At 39.3% G+C, this 20,364-nt stretch overlaps 2 protein-coding genes across 6 annotated transcripts in view; both read left to right on the top strand.

Moving 5' to 3' along the window:
* The window catches only part of TMEM62 (transmembrane protein 62), a 30,831-nt gene extending 21,310 nt beyond the window's left edge, over positions 1 to 9,521 (top strand). For all 4 annotated transcript variants that reach the window (XM_087821933.1, XM_087821924.1, XM_087821937.1 and 1 more), the window contains 4 exons: positions 659 to 743; positions 3,887 to 3,991; positions 6,006 to 6,124; positions 8,516 to 9,521. In XM_087821933.1, coding sequence (XP_087678059.1) covers positions 659 to 743; positions 3,887 to 3,991; positions 6,006 to 6,124; positions 8,516 to 8,842 — 636 coding nt within the window. In that variant the 3' untranslated portion in view covers positions 8,843 to 9,521. The remainder of the gene's footprint in view (positions 1 to 658; positions 744 to 3,886; positions 3,992 to 6,005; positions 6,125 to 8,515) is intronic.
* A 189-nt stretch (positions 9,522 to 9,710) lies between these two features.
* Positions 9,711 to 20,248, top strand: CCNDBP1 (cyclin D1 binding protein 1). Of its 2 annotated transcripts, XM_087821916.1 has the most exons (11): positions 9,711 to 9,832; positions 10,003 to 10,062; positions 10,351 to 10,436; positions 12,720 to 12,801; positions 13,651 to 13,747; positions 13,924 to 13,997; positions 14,808 to 14,884; positions 15,205 to 15,488; positions 16,736 to 16,796; positions 18,111 to 18,157; positions 18,406 to 20,248. In XM_087821916.1, the coding sequence occupies exons 1-11, from the start codon at positions 9,730 to 9,732 to the stop codon at positions 18,518 to 18,520; spliced, it is 1,086 nt and encodes a 361-aa protein (XP_087678042.1). In that variant the 5' UTR covers positions 9,711 to 9,729; the 3' UTR covers positions 18,521 to 20,248. The 2 variants fall into 2 exon arrangements, with proteins under 2 accessions (XP_087678042.1, XP_087678049.1); XM_087821923.1 differs by lacking the exons at positions 13,651 to 13,747; positions 13,924 to 13,997 and having other exon boundaries at positions 9,712 to 9,832.
* The last annotated feature ends 116 nt before the right edge of the window (positions 20,249 to 20,364 follow it).

The following is a 20,364-nucleotide window of genomic DNA, read 5'->3' as shown; positions in this document are numbered from 1 at the left end:
ATTTTTCTTTTGGGAATTTTTAATAACCACTTAGATCAGGCTTTGGAAATTTTGATGTTCTTATGAATTACCTAGGAATATTAGTAAAAGGCATATTCTAATTCAGTAGGGCTGAGATAGGGCCTGAGATTCTGCATTCCTAACAAGCTCAGTGTAATTCCAGTGATGATCTGGGACCATACTTTGAGAAATAAGGACTTAGAGTACATGTTTCTTAACTGTGAGTAGGTCTCCAAGTGAATGACTTCTTGATGGAGAAAGCAAAAAGAAAATGCAGTCTCTGTTTACTCAGCTGCAGTGTATTGTGGACTGTTTTTCCTTACTCTTGTATAACTTTAAATAAAACAAAACAAATTATGCTTCTCCTAGAACAGTGAAAGGGGACTATTTTAATTTGATCATTTTATATAACTGTATAAAATTACTTAGTTTCAACATTGGTCTAAGTATCCAAATTCTGAAAGAGTAATGCTGAGGCAGCTTCTAATTTTCTTTTTTTGAAGATCAGATATATGATTTTCTTTGACTATATATTTTTCTTATATATTCATTTCTGCTAATGATGTCATTTCCAATTTTGTTAATGAGGCCATTTTAAAAACCTTAACCAAAGCTGTACCCAAGTATCTATTTCACATTAAAATCTGTTTCTCTGCAGGCCCGGGTCCTTTTTGTGATGATTGTGCTGATCCAGCTCTCCATTCTCATTATTTTTAGGCATCGAGGATATCTAGAGATTAAAAGTAAGTCATGGTTCCTTTCATTCTTAGAAGACTTTATTTTAAAGTATCACATAATCTCCTCATTATTACCAAATGATAAATATGAATATAAACTCTCTTTGCCTGAGCTCTCTGAAGTACACCCTGCAAGCTATCACACATTTTCCATTGTACTCTTATCTTAAAAAACACACAAACAAACAGTAAACTTCAGTCAGTTGTTGCTACATGAGGCTTAACCAAAATGGGGGAAAAAATCACAATGTAGCCCAGCCTGTGTGGCTCAGCAGTTGAGCACTGACCTATGATCCAGGAGATTGTGGTTGAATTCCTGGTCAGGGCACATGCCCAGGTTGAAGGCTTGATCCCTGGTAGGGGGCGTGCAGTTGGCAGCTGATCAATGGCTCTCTCTTATCACTGATGTTTCTCTCTCTCCCTTCCTCTCTCTGAAATCAATAAAGACATTAAAAAAAAAAAAAAAAAAAATCAGTGTAGCTCAAAATGACCAAACATCTTTGCCAGATATTATAGATTTTCCACAATCTGGTCTTACCTAACCTGGCTATTTTTTCACCCAGTGACCTGTATTTTATCCTAGGTAATTTTTCACTGTTCATACCATGCTCATTTCTGCTTCTGTGCTTTTGCCTTGGCTATCATTTCTGATTTAAATTGTTTTTCTAAACTTGTCTAAATCTTAGCCTCCTTTAGGGATCACCTCAAACCCACTTTCCATACTATTTTCTCCAACCATTCCAGGTCATAATGAGCTCTTGCTTCTCTGAGTCCCTATAGTCCTTTCTTGACCATTAATTGACACATAATTAGCCAGTCACTTGGCTTTACATAACCACTTCTAATGTATATACATTTCCTCCTCAGCCAAACTGTACATTCCTCAGTGTAGGAGCTTTTGTTTTCTACTTCTTGTTTGTTTTTCACAGCACCCAGCACTGAGCTGGTGCATAAAAGACAGCAACTCCTTGTTGAATTAAATTTTTCTTATCCCTTCTTTGCTTGGGTCAAATCGCTGGGGTCAGGAACTGGTTGTGGGGGAGGGGAGAATTGTAGTAATGACAAAACAGTAAAATGGTTAACTGAATAGGTAGGTAGTGCTCACATCCTATTGAATGTTTTCCTGCTTATAATGTATTTTTAAACTTCTGTGAAAAAGTTCAAGAAACATTACTGCACATATATATTTTCCTGCACATAATGTAAATAAATAAGTGTTTGAGGGAGGGCCCCAAACTCATTGTGTGGGAATACCAATATCTTTGTGTAGTTATTTAAAATTTTTACAACATTTTTACCTGCATTATCTCAGTCCTTACAACAGTCCTCTGAGGTAGGTATTATTGTCCCCATTTTAAACATTAGAAAACTAAAGACTTTGGAGGTTATATAGGTTGTCCAAAGTCTCATAGCTAGTAAGAGACAGGAGAGACTTAAAACCCAAGTTTTCCAACCCTAGGTCAGTTCTTTTCTTTAAACAACACTTCTCAACTTTGCACCTTAGAAGCCCATGGGGAACGTAAAATCTCAGTGCCTACATAGTACCAATTACACCAGAATCTCTATAGGGATAGGACCTACACATCAGTAGTTTTTAAAATTCCCCAGATAGTTCCAATGTGCAGTTAAGGCTGAGAAGCATGGCTCTGTCTAAAGCAATATTTCTCAGTCAGGCTGCTTAGAATGACCTGGGTTGCTGCCTAAGCTCCCCCTCTCCCCAGGCCAATTAAATCGGAATCTCTGGAGGGTGAGACTTGGACATGAGTATTTTCCAAAATTTCCTCCAGGTTCTAATATTCAGCCAAAGGAGAGAATCATTGCTTAAAGTTAAAAGCATAGCTGCCTCTAAGGTTAAAGGATTATTTATCTATAATAAATAATAATTATTATAGGTGGATTTGTAGACTAATACTTTGAGAAGTACCGGACTAGAACAAGAAAGAAGCTGAGACAGGAATGAGTAGCAAGTACGTAATACACAGACTGAGAAAAGTCATGTATTATCGGGCTTTCTGTGAAACTAACGTAGCAGGCTGAACAGTGTTATATACTGGCCTGTGAAGAAAGACATACTAATTAACTTACACCAGGCTCTCTTATCATTGGGACCAGTTCTTTAAATAGTTTTCACCTCTACTGTTGCTCAGTGTGCACTGAGCTTCCTATCATAGTCTTTTGCTGCCTGTTTTATGATCAGCCACATATATGAGTGAAATGGCTGGCTGGGATTGAGGATCCGGGGTACTTAATCTGTGGCCACAGAGTGGAGCTTCTCTGTGTGAAACCCTTATACTTGGGCTTTTTGGCACTATATTTTAAGAGATGCTCATTTGGAGAACTTTATGGATCCCTTTCAATTGGAGCAAGAAGATAGCTGCGAGTTAAGGGTTGCATCACGCATGGGAAAGGCATATTTGAACAGATACTCATACTTAAGATTAGACTGGAGAATTTTTTTTTTTTTAATTCTTCACAGGTTTGAATTTTTTTTTTAGTTTTTTAAAAAAATATATATCTTTATTGATTTCAGAGAGAGGAAAGGAGAGGGAGAGAGAGAAAAAAAATCAATGATGAGAGAGTCATTGATCGGCTGCAGCCTGCAACCCGGGCATGTGCCCTGACTGGGAATCGAACCCCGATCACCTGGGTCCTAGTTCGACGCTCAACCTCTGAGCCACGCCCTGCTGGGCTAGACTGGAGAATTTTTGATATTTCTTTGATATGCTTTTGATATATTTTGATATACCTTTTGGAAGTTTATACTTTTGGACACTAAATGCCCTAGAAAACAAAAACTTGATCATCCTTTGAGTACAGCATTGTGTTTCAAATATACATAAAGATAAAATAGCATAGTCTTCTGGCAGGTATTTCTCTATTGTTTTCAGTCATTTAAAAAAGTGTGTGTGCGTACACACATGCACGCACGCTCCTCACAACTACACCATTGCTTTGAATTTCCTACCCTCCGCAATTCTAAGTGAATCGACTTATGGGGATTCCTGCCAACTTATGAATTTAAAGTGGTGTCTTATCATATAACAACAGATTTGCTGAATATATAGGATAGCCTGTGGAAGTCTTATAGAAAATGTCATAAATTAAACTTTGCATGTGTTCATTGGATTTTTCAACTTTATTCTCTTTAGGACCTCCAGGATTTATAAATTTGACCTCATTTTCCCTTCATGTCTTGAGCAAAATAAACATCTCCTACTATTCTCTGTTGTTGCTGACTCTATATACAGTGCTGGGTAAGTCAATTAGGAAACCTGAGATTGTGGACCAGTCTGCCAAGGAATATATTGAGAATTTTGACAATAGAGTCATTTAGGCTCTTGAGAATATAATGAATAGCACATGGTTCCTATTATATAAGTCATTTCCTGGGATGTGGTCTTGGGAAATAAAGTTGTTTCTTAACATGTATAAAGTACATTTAGTTTACTTAAGAGTGCTGAGAAGACCATTGCAGAATTTGTGTAGAAACCTAATAGAAGATAGTTCAGCGTAATTGCCATCTCCTCAGAGCAGCCTTGTTTGACTACCTTAAATTTTTGTCCCGTTTCATCATGCTTGTTATTTCCTTCATTCTTTATCAGAATTTATGATTATCTTCTGTGTTCATCATCTCTTCTTTCACTAGACTATCCATTGATGTCTTGTCTCTCATGTTCACCTCTGTGCACCACTAAGCACAATGTACGTAGTACGTAGTTCAGTGAATAATTTAATGTGTGGCTCCTAAAAACTCAACTCAAAAAAGAGAGAAACTGAGATGAGCAGTGAGTTCAGGCATATCTGAACCCTTCTGTTATATTAATTAATTATACCCAAAACTTACAAAGTCACTTAGCCACTTACGGAAACAGAAAGTACTGTGGTCTCTTTTTAAAGCTTTTTACTAATGTGCCTTAGTGACTGAAAGTCAGTTTAGGCTACTTGTTGCTTAGTCTTTGTTTTACACTTTTATTCCACCTTTGGACTTTTCTTTGCTCGTTACTAACTCCCACCAGAGAACACAAAGTAGTAAAATAAAAAATAAGACATTTTAACCATACTATATAACAAGCTATGGCAGATTCCCCTTTGGAAGTCAGTTTTCTTGTCAGCAAATAGGTTTAAGCTGTTTTGGACAAATGTCTTACACTAGGAAGCAAAGCAAGTGATTTGGTTCCTGGATGTAAAAGAAAACATTAAGAGGGCAGGAGTTGCTTCATTTTTAAAAGTGGAAACTTCAAGGGAAAACACTTTTTTAGACTAATATGTATCTAATGGACTTTATATAATATACGAGAAAATTACCTATGACTTTTAAAAGCTGAACTATATTCTTACCAGCAAATAATGGTATTTGCATTTTGAGAAAGGAAGTCTGACTGTCCCTTAATCACTCTTGACAATATAGTAGTTCTAGACACTTGCATACTGAGAATGGGCAGTAAATAACAGTAGGGAGAAGAAAATCATTCTAGCATTGTAGATGAAAGATTAAAATAAGGAAGCAGCCCTGGCCTTTGTGGCTCAGGTCTTCCCATGCACCAAGAGATCGTGCGTTTGATTCCCGGTCAGGGCACAAGCCCAGGTTGTGGGCTCCATCCCCAATAGGGGGCATGCAGGAGGTAGCAATCGATGTTTCTCCCTCCCTCTCCCTCTGTCTCTAAAATCAATAAAAATGTATTTTTTAAAAAAAATCTAAAATAATAATAATAAAGAAGCAAGTTAAACTCTTCACCATGCATATGTAGTTGATGTAAAAAGTAATGACTGGGTCAGCAAGAAAAGTTTAAAAGACATTAATATTAATTATGAAGAGAAGTGTATTTTAGAAAGATTAAAGTGGTTGACGTTTTATAGCTTAAAGGAGTAAATCTCAGTTATCTGGAAAATTAATTTATTAGGAATACCTCTTTGCTTCTTAAGGAAATGTTAATGAATTATATTGCGGTTATTGCAACAGAATCTCCTAAGATTTGTGAATGTACTCCTGTATGTTTCTGGAATCTACAAGCTACATATCCATTCCAGGTATAGCATATACTTGGACGATTTCATAACCCAGAGAAATATGGAGCAAAGGAGCAAATAGCTGGTTAACTAGGACATCGGGTGCAACATAGAGATTAGCAAAGAAGAAAAGCTATGCAAATAAAATGTTTATAGATGACTAGTCTCATATTTCTTCGTTATTCCTGTAAATACATCTTGTGATGTATGTAATTAGAGTAATTATTTAATCTTCCCCTTTCCTCTCCATTGCTTCTTCAGGACCATGGTTCATTGGTGAAATTACTAAAGGCAAAATGGGTTGCTGCTTTTCCTTTGGGATATTTGTTGATGGGCATTTCCTACAAGGCAGTATAACGTTTGTGGTTGGACTTCTCCAGGTAAGAAGTCAGAAGTGCGATTTAAGAATATCTTGGCGTTGTTGGACTAATTGTGTAACACTTAAGAATTAAATCTCAAATCCCAAATTAGACAGCATAGATCATGTTTCCTAATTTACTGGCAGGGTGTCTTTAATAACTGGTGTTTTGTTTGCCTTTTGAGTACTTCCTAAGCTCTTTCTTCCACCATTCTCTTGTAAACATCTAAAATACATTTTTGGCAGTCAGGGTTTATAAGAGGTGAAATAGGTTTTGGTCTTTGTTGTTTATTTCACTGTACTTTTCATTGACAAAAAAATGAAATAAGGGACTGATGGTAAAATAAATGATAGGCTTCAGAGTAAACCAAAATTGATTATGATGAAACAGGAAAATATTTCAGAAGAAGGAAAGGAAAAATGTCTATCATGAGAGAAAAGTGGGTCAGAGAAAAGTGGGTTATCCAATGGAAGCTGCACTGGGCAAAATAGACACGAGAGAAAAGTGGGAGAGAAAAGTGGGTTATCCAATGGAAGCTGCACTGGGCAAAACCAGACCTGGGCTTTCTAGTGATGCCTTATTAGTATACTTGTTTGGGAAACACTGATACATTTGGTTTACGTTTTGACTGAGATACCTTTAAAACAAGCAAACACACAAACAAAACCCTGACAATTAGCAAATCTCTATAAATAGGTTTGAAAGATATTTACCTAACCACTTATTTTACTTACTTAATGGGACTAATGGGCCAAAATCTGGAGGTGATGATCTGGAGTTTTGGAAGAGATCAAAAACGTTGTTCAAAATGAGTTCACAGTCTCATTTCAGAGTAGTAAAACATGATCAGCAGGATTATAGATAGATAAATAGGGAAGACCTCTGCAAATACTGACCATAGGCCCCAGCGTTCTCTGTAAAGCAGCATTTCATATGTACATACATTTGGACCCAGTTCGGTTTTCTATTATGTAAATGGAGGTTCTCTCTCAGGAACATTCTTATATCAAGTGAAACCTGAACTGTACTAAAGGGTGGGTTTATATTCATATTTGAATAAATAGTACAATAATAATGTATCTTACCTATCATCTAGGCTCATGACTCCCAAATCTGTATCTCTGATCTAGACCTCTTCTCTGCACTTCAAGTGCTTATATATCCAACTGCCATTTCCAATCTTCCCTTAGATATCTAATAAGCATCTCAACTTAATAGTATATGTCTAATAGGACCTTTAATTTCTACCCCCAAACTTGTTCCTCCCTAGTTTTTTCAATATTACTAAATGGCTCCACAATTCACCCAGTTTCTTTAGAATGTATTCTTCCCCTTCCCTCATACTCTATCTAGTTCATCAGCAAGTAATACCTTGTTTGCTCTACCTCCTATATAATCTTGAATCCACCACTTCTCTCCATCTCATTACAACCACCCTAATTTAACTCAGAATTATTTCTTGGCTGGGCTACTGCAGGCACCCCCTAAGTGGTCTTCCCTCTGCTGCTTTTGCCTCCCTACTGTCAGTTTGCCACAGAGCATCCACTGTGATGCTTTTAAAACCTTAATTAACCCACTCACTTCTCAGCTTAAAACCCTTTAAGCAGAGGAGTGACATGATCTGGGTCCTGCCGACTGCCTCAGTTTCCACCTGGCTCATCATGTTGTAGGCCATTGGCCTTAAATAGGCCAAGATCTCACCCACCTCTGGGCTTTTCATTTGAGTCTTCTGCCTGGAATGCGCTTTCTCCTACTCATTTCTGTCCTTCAGGCCTCAGAGAGCTCATCTACCAGTTACCCTCTTATTTCCTTTGTAGAATTTCTCAAAATCTGTAATTATCTTTTTTGGGGGGTTTCTTCCTGTTAGAATGCACACTCTATGATGCATCTTTTCTGACTTGTTCTGTTCACCATTGTGTCCCAAGCCTAACAATGCCTGCCACATAATCAATGATGAATGAATGATACAGCAACTAAACTTGGATTATAACTTAAATCTTCTAATTTGTATTCCAGTAATCATTATGCTACTTCAAATAAAAATACAGAGATAAGGAAAAAATATTGATACCCAAGTTCCCCCCTCACTCTGCCAAAAGAGGGTATGAATGTGTATATGCATACGTATTCAATTCATTTCCACCTTAAACATTATCGAGGGCTTCAATATAAATGAAATGATACCTGCTTTTAAAATGAACAAAAGGATACAGGCCAAAATATACAACTAACTACAAGTCAAATGTTGTGTTATAAGCAAATGTGATTGCAGCATAAGGAATCAGACAGTTAACTCCCAAGAGAGAAAGCAACATATTCTTAGGAACTGTCTAATGTATTAGGGAGACCTGGCCCTCACCCCTCTGAGGGCTTGCTAATAAGCTAATGGTTCTGTTCTGCTCTTTTTTCCAGTTGGCATTTTTTAACATCCCCTTGATGGCTTACCTGTGTTGGAGCTTGCTGCAGCGGTGCTTTGGTCACAACTTCAGGTCTCATCTCCGTCAAGGAAAATACTTGAAAATTATACCTGTTCACCTTGTTATGTTACTGCTGTATGCCTCGCAGATTTATTCCTGCTACTTTCTTCATATGACATACGGCACAGTAGCTTTTTTCTTCTCCCCTTTGCGGACCTGGTTGACACTGCTGACACCTCTTCTCATTTATCGTGTGTGGACATTGAACTCCAAGGAGCTTGGAACCTTTACAGTGCAGTTAAAAAGTCGCCTGAGCTCCTGAAGGCCATGTCTCACCTTTCACCTCTGTTGCCCAGGCCTCTGCCCCAGCAACAGGTGGAAGGCCAACATTGGTGGACAAGCTTCAGGGAGCTGCTGCTCCTTGGTTGCCCAGGAGTTGGAGTGATTACCTACTACTGATTCCTGCAGAATGGACTGCAGAAAAATCTAAATAATGCCATGATTCCTTCCTTCCCCAAGAAGGCAAAGGGTTGATTTGTGAAGAGTAAAATGGACAGGAGCTGGGTGTGTATGGGCTGAGGCCCAGTGTGTTTTTAGGGCTACCTCATGTAAAGTACCTAGCACAGTGTCTGGAACTCTGCAGTCAAGGGTGCCACTTTAGAGTCGGAAAACCAATGTGAACTTGGGCCCCACCCCGACTACCCTTGGGCAGTTAGCTCTCAGTCCCCGTTAACCCCAGGGTTAGGACCTCTGCTTCTTCAGTGGGGAGTGTTTTCAACCAATCAAATAAAAGAATGATGAATAAGAAATAACCCAGCCGGTGCGGCTTGGTTGAGCTGCGTTGTCCCAGGCACCAAGAGATCCCCGGTTGGATTCAAGATCAGGGCACCTGCCTGTGTTGCGGACTCGATCCCCAGTAGGGGGCAGGCAGCCAATCGATGGTTCTCTCTCATTGGTGTTTCTATCTCTTCCTCTCTATCTGTAAAAAAGAAAAAAAAAAAAAAGTCAATAAAAGTATTTAAAAAAAAGTAAATAACTCGGACTCGGGTTCCTTGGGAGGCGTGGCCAGGCCACTGGGGCGGGGCCTGGCGGGTTGTTGCCGGAAAGGAACTCGGGTCTGTGACGCCCGGAAGTGGAGCGGCGGCGGCTGCGCGGCGCTGGTAGCTGCCCCGGCGGCTTCTGTGTGCGGGCTCCCGGCCGTCTCCTGAGATGGCGAGCGCAGCCGCGCCTGCCGTCCTCACCCTGGCTCCGCCTCTGGAGCTGCTGCGGCATTTAGCGGGGGAGCTGCGGTTGCTCTTGCCGGGATTGCGGGGTGAGCTGACGCAGTTGGGACGGCCGACCGCAGGGGCGGGCTCGGGTCGGGAAGAAGCCGAGCTATGGCGGGGGCGGGGGCCGGGGGGAGGAGGTGGGCGCCGGAGGTGGCTCCGCTGACCTCTGCTCTGCCTTCTCTCGCCGGCCGGCGCACACGCCACACACGCCCAGTGGGCGAAGCCCAGGAGACCACCAAGGAGTTCAATCAGGAGACGTTCTGGAGAAGACTCAGTGAGTGCCTCTCCCGTGGGGTCCTCCCACCTGTCCTCTTCCGGCGACCCGACCCCTTTCCCCCTCGCTTTCCCCCGCCGCATGCCCTCAGCGGGGGTGGCTCCCCGTACCCACCCTGGCACCTCAGAGGTTGAATTGTAAAACATTGATTTCTGGAGATGTTTTTGAGGCGTCTCAGCCGGTAAGGGTGGAGAGGGAGCGCGTTATCTTGAGCAGCAGCTGCAGCCTTGTCATTTTGATACTGACATTGGCTTCTGCCTGCTCCGCTGTCACACCCCCCCCCCCCAGATGAGGCAGCTGTGAAAGTGTCAAGGGAAGCCACGACCCTGACTGAAGTTTTCTCTCGACTTCCACTGCCGCTGCCGGCCTCGCAGGTGGGCTTTAATTTCCTGTGCTGCCTCGTTCATTATTCCTTAGGAATCCAATCATTTTCCTTTAAACTTTTACACTCAAGCCATCTGTCAAGTAAGACTGCGGTTCTCATCTCACAGGGTGGTGATGGGGACCACATTGCCAAGTGCAGTACCTGGCCTGGAGTAGGCTGGTCTTCTAAATAGTATTGGTTCAACTTAAAGTTCGTTCTGGTTCTTTCTTTTCTGATAACTTTTTTAAGCACTTGCTATTCGTTTTCACATATGTGACCCCCATCTCACAGATGGGTAAGCAGGCTCAGAAGGTCAGGTAAATAAGCCGTGGAGTTAGGATTTAAATTGGGAGTTATCTGATGTCTAAGCTATATGTTTGTTATGCTACATCCCTTTTTATAGTCAGTTATTTTTATATTTAATCAGTAACATAATGTATGCAGTATAAAATTAAAAACATACCAAAGTTAAGTGTGCTGTGAAGCTTATATCTCCCTTCCCCAGTACTTTAGAATTATTCATAAGTATTCTATGCATATGCACATTTATGTACATATGCCTGCTTCTTTTTACACAGATGGCAAGATGCCATAAACACTTTCCTGGACCTTACTTTAAAAAAAAAGTTAACACTGTGCTTTGCAAATTGATTCTCAGCAGCACATATGAAGTTGCTCGCTTCTTCGTAACGACCTAACGACCGCATGGTATTTAGTTAACCTCTACTCTATGTGGACATTTAAGTTGTATCCAGTTTGTAACTATTATAAACAGTGCTTTAAATTGCCTAATACATTCTTGGTGTATGTGTGTATATTGGTTAAAAAAAAAAATTCCAAGAAGTGGAATTTCTAGAACAAAGAATTTATGCATTTTTTATAACCCTTTATTATAAAACTAATGAAAATAAACATGTCAACTGTGACCAAGTATGCTCTCTGCACAGTTTTTCTAGAGCTAGGTATACTTAATTTGGGATAAATTTATTTAAAAATGGCATATACTCATTGCCTTATTTGATATTCATTGTCAATAGTTTCATTTTCTTTCTCAATCTATACATCCAGATGTTTTGAAATTGAAAAATACTTTTTTGCTGCACCTACAATGATAAACTCCCTCTCTCTACATAACTCAGAGATTTGTATGAGGAAATAAGAGATTAATTATATGAGAGCACTTTAAAAGCTTTGTGGGAGAAAGTCAATATTTATTTCAAAGGGACTACTAATATTGCCTTATTTTTTTTATCTGCCAACTTCCTTTCAAATATACTTAGGACTTGCTGCTAAAATTCACAGCTAGCAAGACACATGAGGAGGCTGCACAGAACTATTTTATGTACCTGCTTAGGTCAGTGGTTTCACTCAGATGGAAAATTAGAATTTTGTTTTATCTGAATTATATATATTTGACTCACAATTGCTTTCTTAGAATCTCAGCATGTTAATCTTACTGAATAATGGTTTTGTTTATTTTTAATTCCAGTTCCATATGAACTGGTATCTTTATAAAATTATGTATTCAGATGTTGAAGCAATGTCAGATTGCCATAAAAGTTTCTAAACACCCTCAATTGCTGTACTTATCCATCCTAGACTGGTAAAAAGTTTATGGACTGGTACCATTTTGTAGAGCACATTTTACATAGCTCTGTCTTAGAATTTAGTAGTGAAGTGAGGACAAGGAAGATAAGAGAAAGTCAGTGACTGCTTAGAAAGTAGTCAATGCTGAGCATTGTAGAGTCCATTATTACCTTTAAGTATATTGTGATCCTGCTAGAGAGACAAAACACCTGGTTAATGGTCTAAGAGGATTGGCAGACTTTTTCTGTAAAAGGCCAGATAGTAAATATTTAGGCTTTGCAGGCCAGCTACTCAACTCTGCCCTTATAGTGTGAACACAACTGTAGGTAATATGTAAACAAAAGAGTGTGGCTGTGTCCCAGTAATACTATTTTTAAAAACTGGCCGTGTAACTGATTTGGCCCGCGGGCCCATAGTTTGCCAATTCCTGGTCTAAGGTGGTAGGGTGAATATTTCACAGAAATCAAGAATAAGTTTTTCCAGCTGTTTCTTAATGTTTTATTGAATTATCAGCTTAGTACCTGATGTCCCACTAACTACTCTCTGGTATGTGATGAGAGTAGCACAAGGCCCAACTCATAATAGGACTTCAGAAGGTGTTTGTGAATGCTATTCAGATGTCTGCGCTCTTCCAGAGTAGAAGGGTTGACCACATTGATCTAAGCCATTTCCTTTGTCATTCTGAAATTGATCTACTTCCTCATAGGAAACCCAGAGGCTCTGTGAACAAGTCCATGCTGCCATCAAGGCAGTTATTGCGGTATACTATTCACTTCCCAAGGATCAGGGTAAGCCACTATGTACACATAAACATTCAGTTTATAGGATAGATCTTGGCTAGTATGACAGCTTATATCCTGAAACTTTACCTTTTCCTCAGTTTGAGCATGTAATGTAACTTTCTCATAATATACAAAGATAATGTACCTTTATAATGTAAGTAATCTCTATAAATAAGCCTTTAGATATAGGCACTGTGTTCCCATCTCCCCTGCCTTGTAAGGTTTTTAATTCTCATTGGCTCCTTCCTCTCTAACCCATTAGATCACCACAGATGCTGGCTAGGTCTCAGCCCCATCCCCAGGCCCAGGCCATCCCCAGTCTCCGCGCATGTTATATCACACCCTATTGCTGAGTTCCCTTACACATTAAGTGGCCTCCATCCTGGCCTGTGGGTCCATACCTTGTTTGTTTTGTTTTTTTATCCTCACCCAAGGATATTTTTTTCCATTGCTTTTCAGAGCGAGTGGAAAGGGAAGAGAGAGAGAGACATTGATGTGAGAGACATATCGATTAGTGCCTCCTGCATGCGCCCTGACTGGGGTGGAGCTTGCAACCAAGGTATATGCCCTTGTTCAGAACTGAACTCAGGACCCTTCAGTCTGCTGGCTGACGTTCTAACCACTGACCCAAACCAGCCAGGGCCATGCCTTGCTTATAATCAGCACTCAGGAATGGTGGGAAGAGCGAGAAAATGACCTGGGGATATAAGTGAGACCTGAGTTTTGTGTGGGGACTCCAGTTAAAGCGTGTGGGTGCATATTACCTTAAGTTCTGTAGTGCTTAGACTCTCAGGAAAGTAGATGGTGACTTCTGGAAAGAAGACCAGGCTGCTTAGTCTTGGGGTTTGGCTACAGGAATCACCCTGAGAAAGCTGGTTCGGAATGCCACTGTGGACATCGTGGATGGCATGGCTCAGCTTGTGGAAGTGCTCTCCATCACTCCAACTCAGAGGTAGTGATGCCACAGTTGGGTTATCAGTTAATGGGGTTCCTTGTTTCAGGAAAGGGAAAAAACTCATTTCAACAGCAAAGTTGTTGTATAACTGAGAATAGTGACCAAGAGGAAGGAGCTCTTTAGGAGACAGGAACCTAGATTATTGATATATCCTTATTGATTCCTTTTCTCAGCCCCGAGAACAGTGACCTTATTTCTTGCAATAATGTCTGGGTTGCGTGCCAGCAGGTGCCTCAGATACCAAGAGGTGAGTAAGAGTGGGAAGTGGGCCGTTGACTGCTGGCCAAAGTAGCTAGTAGCTCTCCTTCTAGCTTCCAGTTTTGTACCATGTATATATTTTAACTTATATAAAGAGTTTAGTAGAATATGTATAGTTTATCACCAACAAAAAAAAAAAGGTATTAATATTTTCTGCCAGTTTTTTTAATTCTCATACTTCTTAATTCAAACTCCCCTCTTGCTATAGCTCTGTCTCTTGTTGAACAAATGTGGCTTGTTCTCCTGGCCCTGCCCCAGGATCAGTATTTTTCTTTTTAAAAATATGTTTCTATTGATTTTAGAGAGAGAGGAAGGTGGAGGGAGGGAGAGAGGAGGAGAGGAAAAGAGAGAAACATTGATCAGCTGCCTCCTCCACTCCCCCTACTGGAAATTGAGCCCACAACCTGGCATGTGCCCTGACCAGGAAGCGAGCTAGTGGTCTTTTGGTGCATGGGATGATGCCCAACCAACTAAGCCACACTGAAGATCAGTATTATGGGATACATTGAAGCAGTTATGAGGTAGAGCCAGCTAAGCCAAAAGCTGTGGTCATCCAAGAGAACCATAATGAGAAACATCATGTGACCATTTTACTACTTCTTGTGGTGAATGACAAGAAGCTTTTTAGACCCCTGTCTGGGTATCCAGAGGATGTAAGTAAGAATTTTACATTAAACCACTGGCCTTTTTGACTGTCTTTGGCACTCTCTTCAAATGAGAATACTGTTGTTGCCCTTTGTAGACTTAAGAGAATTGTTGGGTTTTCCCTCTAATTGTACTTCTGATTTTTTACTTACAGATAACAAAGCTGCAGCCCTTTTAATGCTGACAAAGAGTGTGGATTTAGTGAAGGATGCACATGAGGAAATGGAGCGGGTGAGGAGACTTCTGTCTTTGCTGGTTATGGGAAGGCAACTCTGTGCCTACTAGATGAGAATTGGTTATAAAGAGAGGAGATGTCCTGTCCATCCTCACTCCTGTCCTCCATCTCCCACCTCCACCCCATGCTGGTGTTTGATTTAGTACCACTCCCCTGTTCCATTGCTGGACTAGGAGAGCGAGAGGGTTTATGTAGTGATCCAACTCTGTCGCCATTAGTGAAGTAGCTGGCTGAGGTTTTGGGACAACTTAGACATGATCCTGAAAGTACAATAGGCTTTTTTTTTGGTATTCACATAAATCATGATATGTCTTAGGCTGTGGAAGAATGTGACCCTTATCAGGGCCTCTTGAATGATGTTGAGGAGGACAACTCTGACAACCATGGTGATGAACAAGATGATGTATTGGGGTGTCCAAACAATCAGGACTCATATTGGTCAGAGGAAGATCAAGAGCTCATAATCCCATGCCTTGCACTGGTGAAAGCATCCAAAGCCTGCCTGAAGAAAATCCGGGTCTCAGTGGCAGAGAATGGGAAGAAAGACCAGGTGGCTCAGCTGGACGACATTGTGGATATTTCTGATGAGATCAGCCCTAGGTAAGCCCCACTTGAAATATGTAAGCAGCAACATTCTGATCTCAGCTTGTGCTGTCACCCCAAGGTTTTCCCTCCAGTTTTTTATTTTGAAAATCTTCAAAGCTACAGGAAAGTTGAAAAAGTAGTGCAGCAAACACCCATACATCCTTCATCTAGATTCACTTATTCACATTATTTTTATATTGGCATATTTCTCTATAGATAGATGTGCCATTCCCCACCCCGAACCATTTGAGACTAAGTTGCACACATCAATGACATTTCACCCGTAAATACTTTTTTTATTATTGCATCCATGAAATTTAACATTGAACAAATTAATATTATCTAATATTCAAATTTGCCCACTTGTCTCTAAAGTATCTCTTACAGCATTTTTTAAAAATCTAGGGTTCTGTCTTGGTGTCACATTGTATTTGGTGATTATCTCTTTAGTCTCTTATAACTAGAATAGTCCTTGTCTTTTTTAGTCTTTTTTTTTTAACATTGACATTTAAAAAATTTTTTTTTAATTGATATTAAGAATTTTAAAGAATTGTTGTAGAATATCCTACAATTTAGATTCATGTGACTGTTTTTTCATGATTATAGATTATATTCCGGTTAAAGATTTTTTGGCAAGAATAACATGGTTGAGTGTTCTGTGCTTCTCATCGCATCACCTTGGGAAGCACATGATTTAGTTTGTCCTATTATTGGTGGTACTAAATTTGATCACTTGGTTAAGTGGTGTCCACTTTGGTGGCATTATATAGATGAACCCCTCCTGTATTAGTTATTAAATTGTTGGTTTCAGATTCTCACTTTTTTAAAAATATGTTTGTATTGATTTCAGAGGGAGAGAGAGAAAGAAACATCAGTGATGAGAGAGAATCATCGAACAGTTGCCTCCCGCATGACTCCCACTGGGGATCAAGCTGGTAACCCAGGCATGTGCCTCCACCAGGAATCGAACCATGACCTGCAGGTTCATGGGTTGACTCTCAACCACTGAGCCACACTAGCCAGGCCAGTTCTCACATTTTTAACTGAATTAATCATGTCTTCTAGTGAAACTGGGAATGTATGTGTTTGGCAAATACCCGTTGAGTTGATTCTTTATTGGTTGCCCAATTTAAGGAACGGAAAGGCATTTCTGGGGCAGTCATTTTCTTACTAGTTGCATCCTTAGTTGTGTACTGGAAGCCACCTAGCTGTGCTTTGTTTCTTTTTTTTTGTTAATGGTTATTTTTGCTTTCTGCCCTTAGCGTGGATGACTTGGCTCTGAGTGTATATCCACCTATGTGCCACCTGACTGTGCGAATCAGTGTAAGTATCTACATTGGTAAACCTAATTGGTAGAATTTCACCAATCACTAGTATTTCCTTTAGCTATAGGAAATATATTTGTCATACTTGGATGTAAGTACAGCAGTAATATCGTATTTCCTACATGTGTTTGTGCTTAATAAACGTTTGCTGAATTGTAATAGCCATGAGCTCTGGTACTACTTCTTTCCATAACCACCTAGGTAATCATGTAGAAAAACCCAAAGACCTTAAAAAATGCTTCTTTGAAAAAAAAGTCTTAATTATTGTAGTGCTTTCAGATCTTCTCAACCGGAAGTCATCTGTTTCTAATTTCCACTATAGGCAGAAATAAGTGCTCCAGAAAAAAACTCTCTTCTAATATAAACACATTATGTGATTTAACTATGAAGGGTCAAGTTCTTTATAAAAATCTGATTTATTGCATTCTTTCGAGTCCTGGGTTCTGTGCTAGAGAGAGTTTTATTACCTTATTTTTAGAAACTCAAGTTCTTATCTCTAATGTTATTGGAAAGAGAAGTAAAACTACCAGATGGCTTATATTTTACAATCAGATGTATCAATCTTCATAATATTTGATAAATTAGATAGTAGAAATTAATCAAATGTATCTTCACAATGTACAAACACCTTGAAGGAGAATAGGATCCTTTTGAGCATTAACTTTTTTTTAAATATATTTTTATTGATTTCAGAGAGAGGGAGGGAGAGGGAGAGATAGATAGAAACATCAGTGATGAGAAAGTCATCATTGGTCGGCTGCCTCCTGCACTGCCCCAACCGGGGATGAGCCCACAACCCAGGCATGTGCCCTGGCTGGGAATCCAACCTCGATCTCCTGGATCCTAGGTTGGTGCTCAACTGCTGAGCGACACCCGGCTGGGCTGGACATTAACTTTTTAAATTTGTATTCACTTTTTAAAAATCGACTTCCTAAGAAATAAACATTTTTAGAAATATACCTTCTTTAATTACCCCAAATAAAAATATAAAATATGTATTATATATTGGTGGCATACATACATCCTCATTTTATCTTGTCAATGGTGTTCTTAAAATTCTGTACCTAGATTTTTAAAAAGAGAAACATTGTTTCTGCTATATGTTCTGAACTATCAAAAGTTGGGACAAATTCAGGTTATATTCTTCCTTTTGCTGTTTCTTTAATTAAAAATATTTTAAACTAAAAAAAAAACAACTTATAAAAGTGTTACAGCAACAGTCAGTATTAATAAGATTTTGCTAAATAGAAAAGAATCCAAAATCAGGTTAAGCCCTTACCATAAAAATGAAACTTCTCTGTTTCTTTTCTAGTCTGCGAAACTTGTGTCTGTTCTAAAGAAGGCACTTGAAATTACAAAGTAAGTATGAGGACTTCTCCCCCAATAGATTTTTGAGAATAAACCTATCCAGCCATTCTCAACTTCCAATTCCCATTTCAAGGAGTGGGTGTGGAGTTTTCTTTCAACTTCAGTTGTAGAGCAGCTGAGTTTCTGCAAAGAAACTTGCATTTTCTTAATACAGTTTCCTCTGTGCTTCCTGTTGAGGATAGGTTTTCCCTTGACAATATAATAGATTTCACTTCCTGTTTTTCCCATTCCATTCACAGAGCAAGTCATGTGACCCCAGAGCCAGAAGATAGTTGGATCCCTTTACTCATTAATGCCGTGGATCATTGCATGAACAGAATCAAGGAACTCACTCAGAACGAACTTGAATCATAAGTTTTCAGCCTCATTTGTCCTCTCTCTTTTTCTTACTGTCGCAGCCAGGCTCTGGTGTCTGCTTTTAAAATGGGGCTACAATGCTTTCTGGTTTGAAAGGGAGTTTCTGTCTGTGCTCATTAAGAGACACTATTACCAAAGATTGTTGGTGAGGCCAGACTGGCAATTATTTGTAAAACATGTGAGTATGATATATTTTTCTGTGTTAGGTACAAAAGATAATCGCATGAGTTTGTGCTCCCAGATTGCCTCCCAGAGACCCCTGGGGAAGCTGCCTTATTCCTTATTTGCAATAAAGTGTGTTGTTTCATTGTTAAAGATGTTGACAGTCTCAATAAAATGCTAACCTGCCAGTGGTTAAATGAGTACCCTCCCACAGTTTCTACCAGAAATACAGGTTGAGACTAAAACATTGCTTTCCTTTGAGCGTGTAGGTCTGAAGATCTGATTCTGATCAGAAGTACACTTAGAATAAAACACTTGACTGTAAAGAAGGTGACTCCAAAGCCCCTCTTAGTACTTGAGTGTGTTATATAATATCACTTTTCTTATTAAGGCCTTCTGAATATTATTCCAGGTCACTCCATGCTTCTAAAATTATTTTGTGGTATTGAGCTCATTTGTTAGGTTTGTTCACCTTATTGAAAAGGATTTGTTTTTCTTATACATACTTGTATTGTTTTCTGTTATATATTATGTATCCCCAGATATAAATATAAAATTAAAAAATTTTTTTAAAATTCACTTTTTAGAGAGAGGAAGAGAGAGAGAAGGAAAGAAAGAAACATCAATGTGAGAGAGAAACCTTGATCCATTGCCTCGCACCTGTGCCCCAACTGGGGATTGAACCCCCGGCCTGGGTATGTGCCCTGACCAGGAATTGAACCCACTACCTTTTGGTGTATGGGACAACACTCAGCCTACTGAGCCACACCAGCCAGGGCTAAATACAAAATTTTTATAAACGAAAAAATTTTAAATGTATAAGATTTTATATAATTTTAAGAGTCTCTTTAGTTAATTCTTTTGCAAAACCATCACCACTTATATTTTTGCATCAGTCTGGAAGATTATATATTGGAAGCAAGGTAAACCTGTAGTGATGTATATTCTGGTGACTCAGCTTGGGCCTTATGTATGTACTGCAGGTCTCCACAAACTCTACTGCCGGGTCTTTTCCTTGTGTAGGTGTAATTTATCCCACCTGCCCTTCTGATGTCTCTTTAGGTATAAACAGAAGCAGCAGCCATTCTTTTGAGCAACTAGTGAGTACTTGGCATTGAGGTTCCTAAGTCAAGAGTTTTAATTTACCTCAGTAAAGTGCATTCTGTATTTTTAACAAATGTCATGAAGAAAAAGAACTAAATTCAAACTGAGAAAGTGCCAAAGCAACAAAATAATGCAAACAAAAGAATCATAATTTTGTACAAAAGGAGTCCAGTTCTTTTATTCTTTCTTACAGGGCCAATTTTCTATATACTTAATAATTTTCATATTCCTCTCCTAGACCAAATTCATGTTATTAACATCAGACTTTAATTGTGGGATACTTAGTAGATATAGAACTCACATAAAATTTATCCATAGCTGAATCTAGAAGAACATTCTACTCTCAGGTCCTCTGTTCTGTATTTAACTTTGGTCAGTTATCTTTGAGACTTTAAGGATAATAATGGTCAGGGATAGCAGCAACCAATGTATTCTTAGGATTAGCTAAAAATTTATTTTTTAGCTAATATTGTCCCACTTCATCGGAAATATAAGAATGATTTAATGATTTAAATGTTAGGTTCTTATCCTTACCTATAAGTTAATGAATGTGTTAGCACTAAAATGGTTATGAA

Source organism: Miniopterus natalensis, chromosome 1, assembly GCF_054644295.1.
Source record: "Miniopterus natalensis isolate mMinNat1 chromosome 1, mMinNat1.hap1, whole genome shotgun sequence".
Classification (NCBI taxonomy): Eukaryota; Metazoa; Chordata; class Mammalia; order Chiroptera; family Miniopteridae; genus Miniopterus; species Miniopterus natalensis.
Note: the sequence above shows the minus strand (reverse complement) of the source record. Positions and strands in the feature narration are given on the sequence as shown.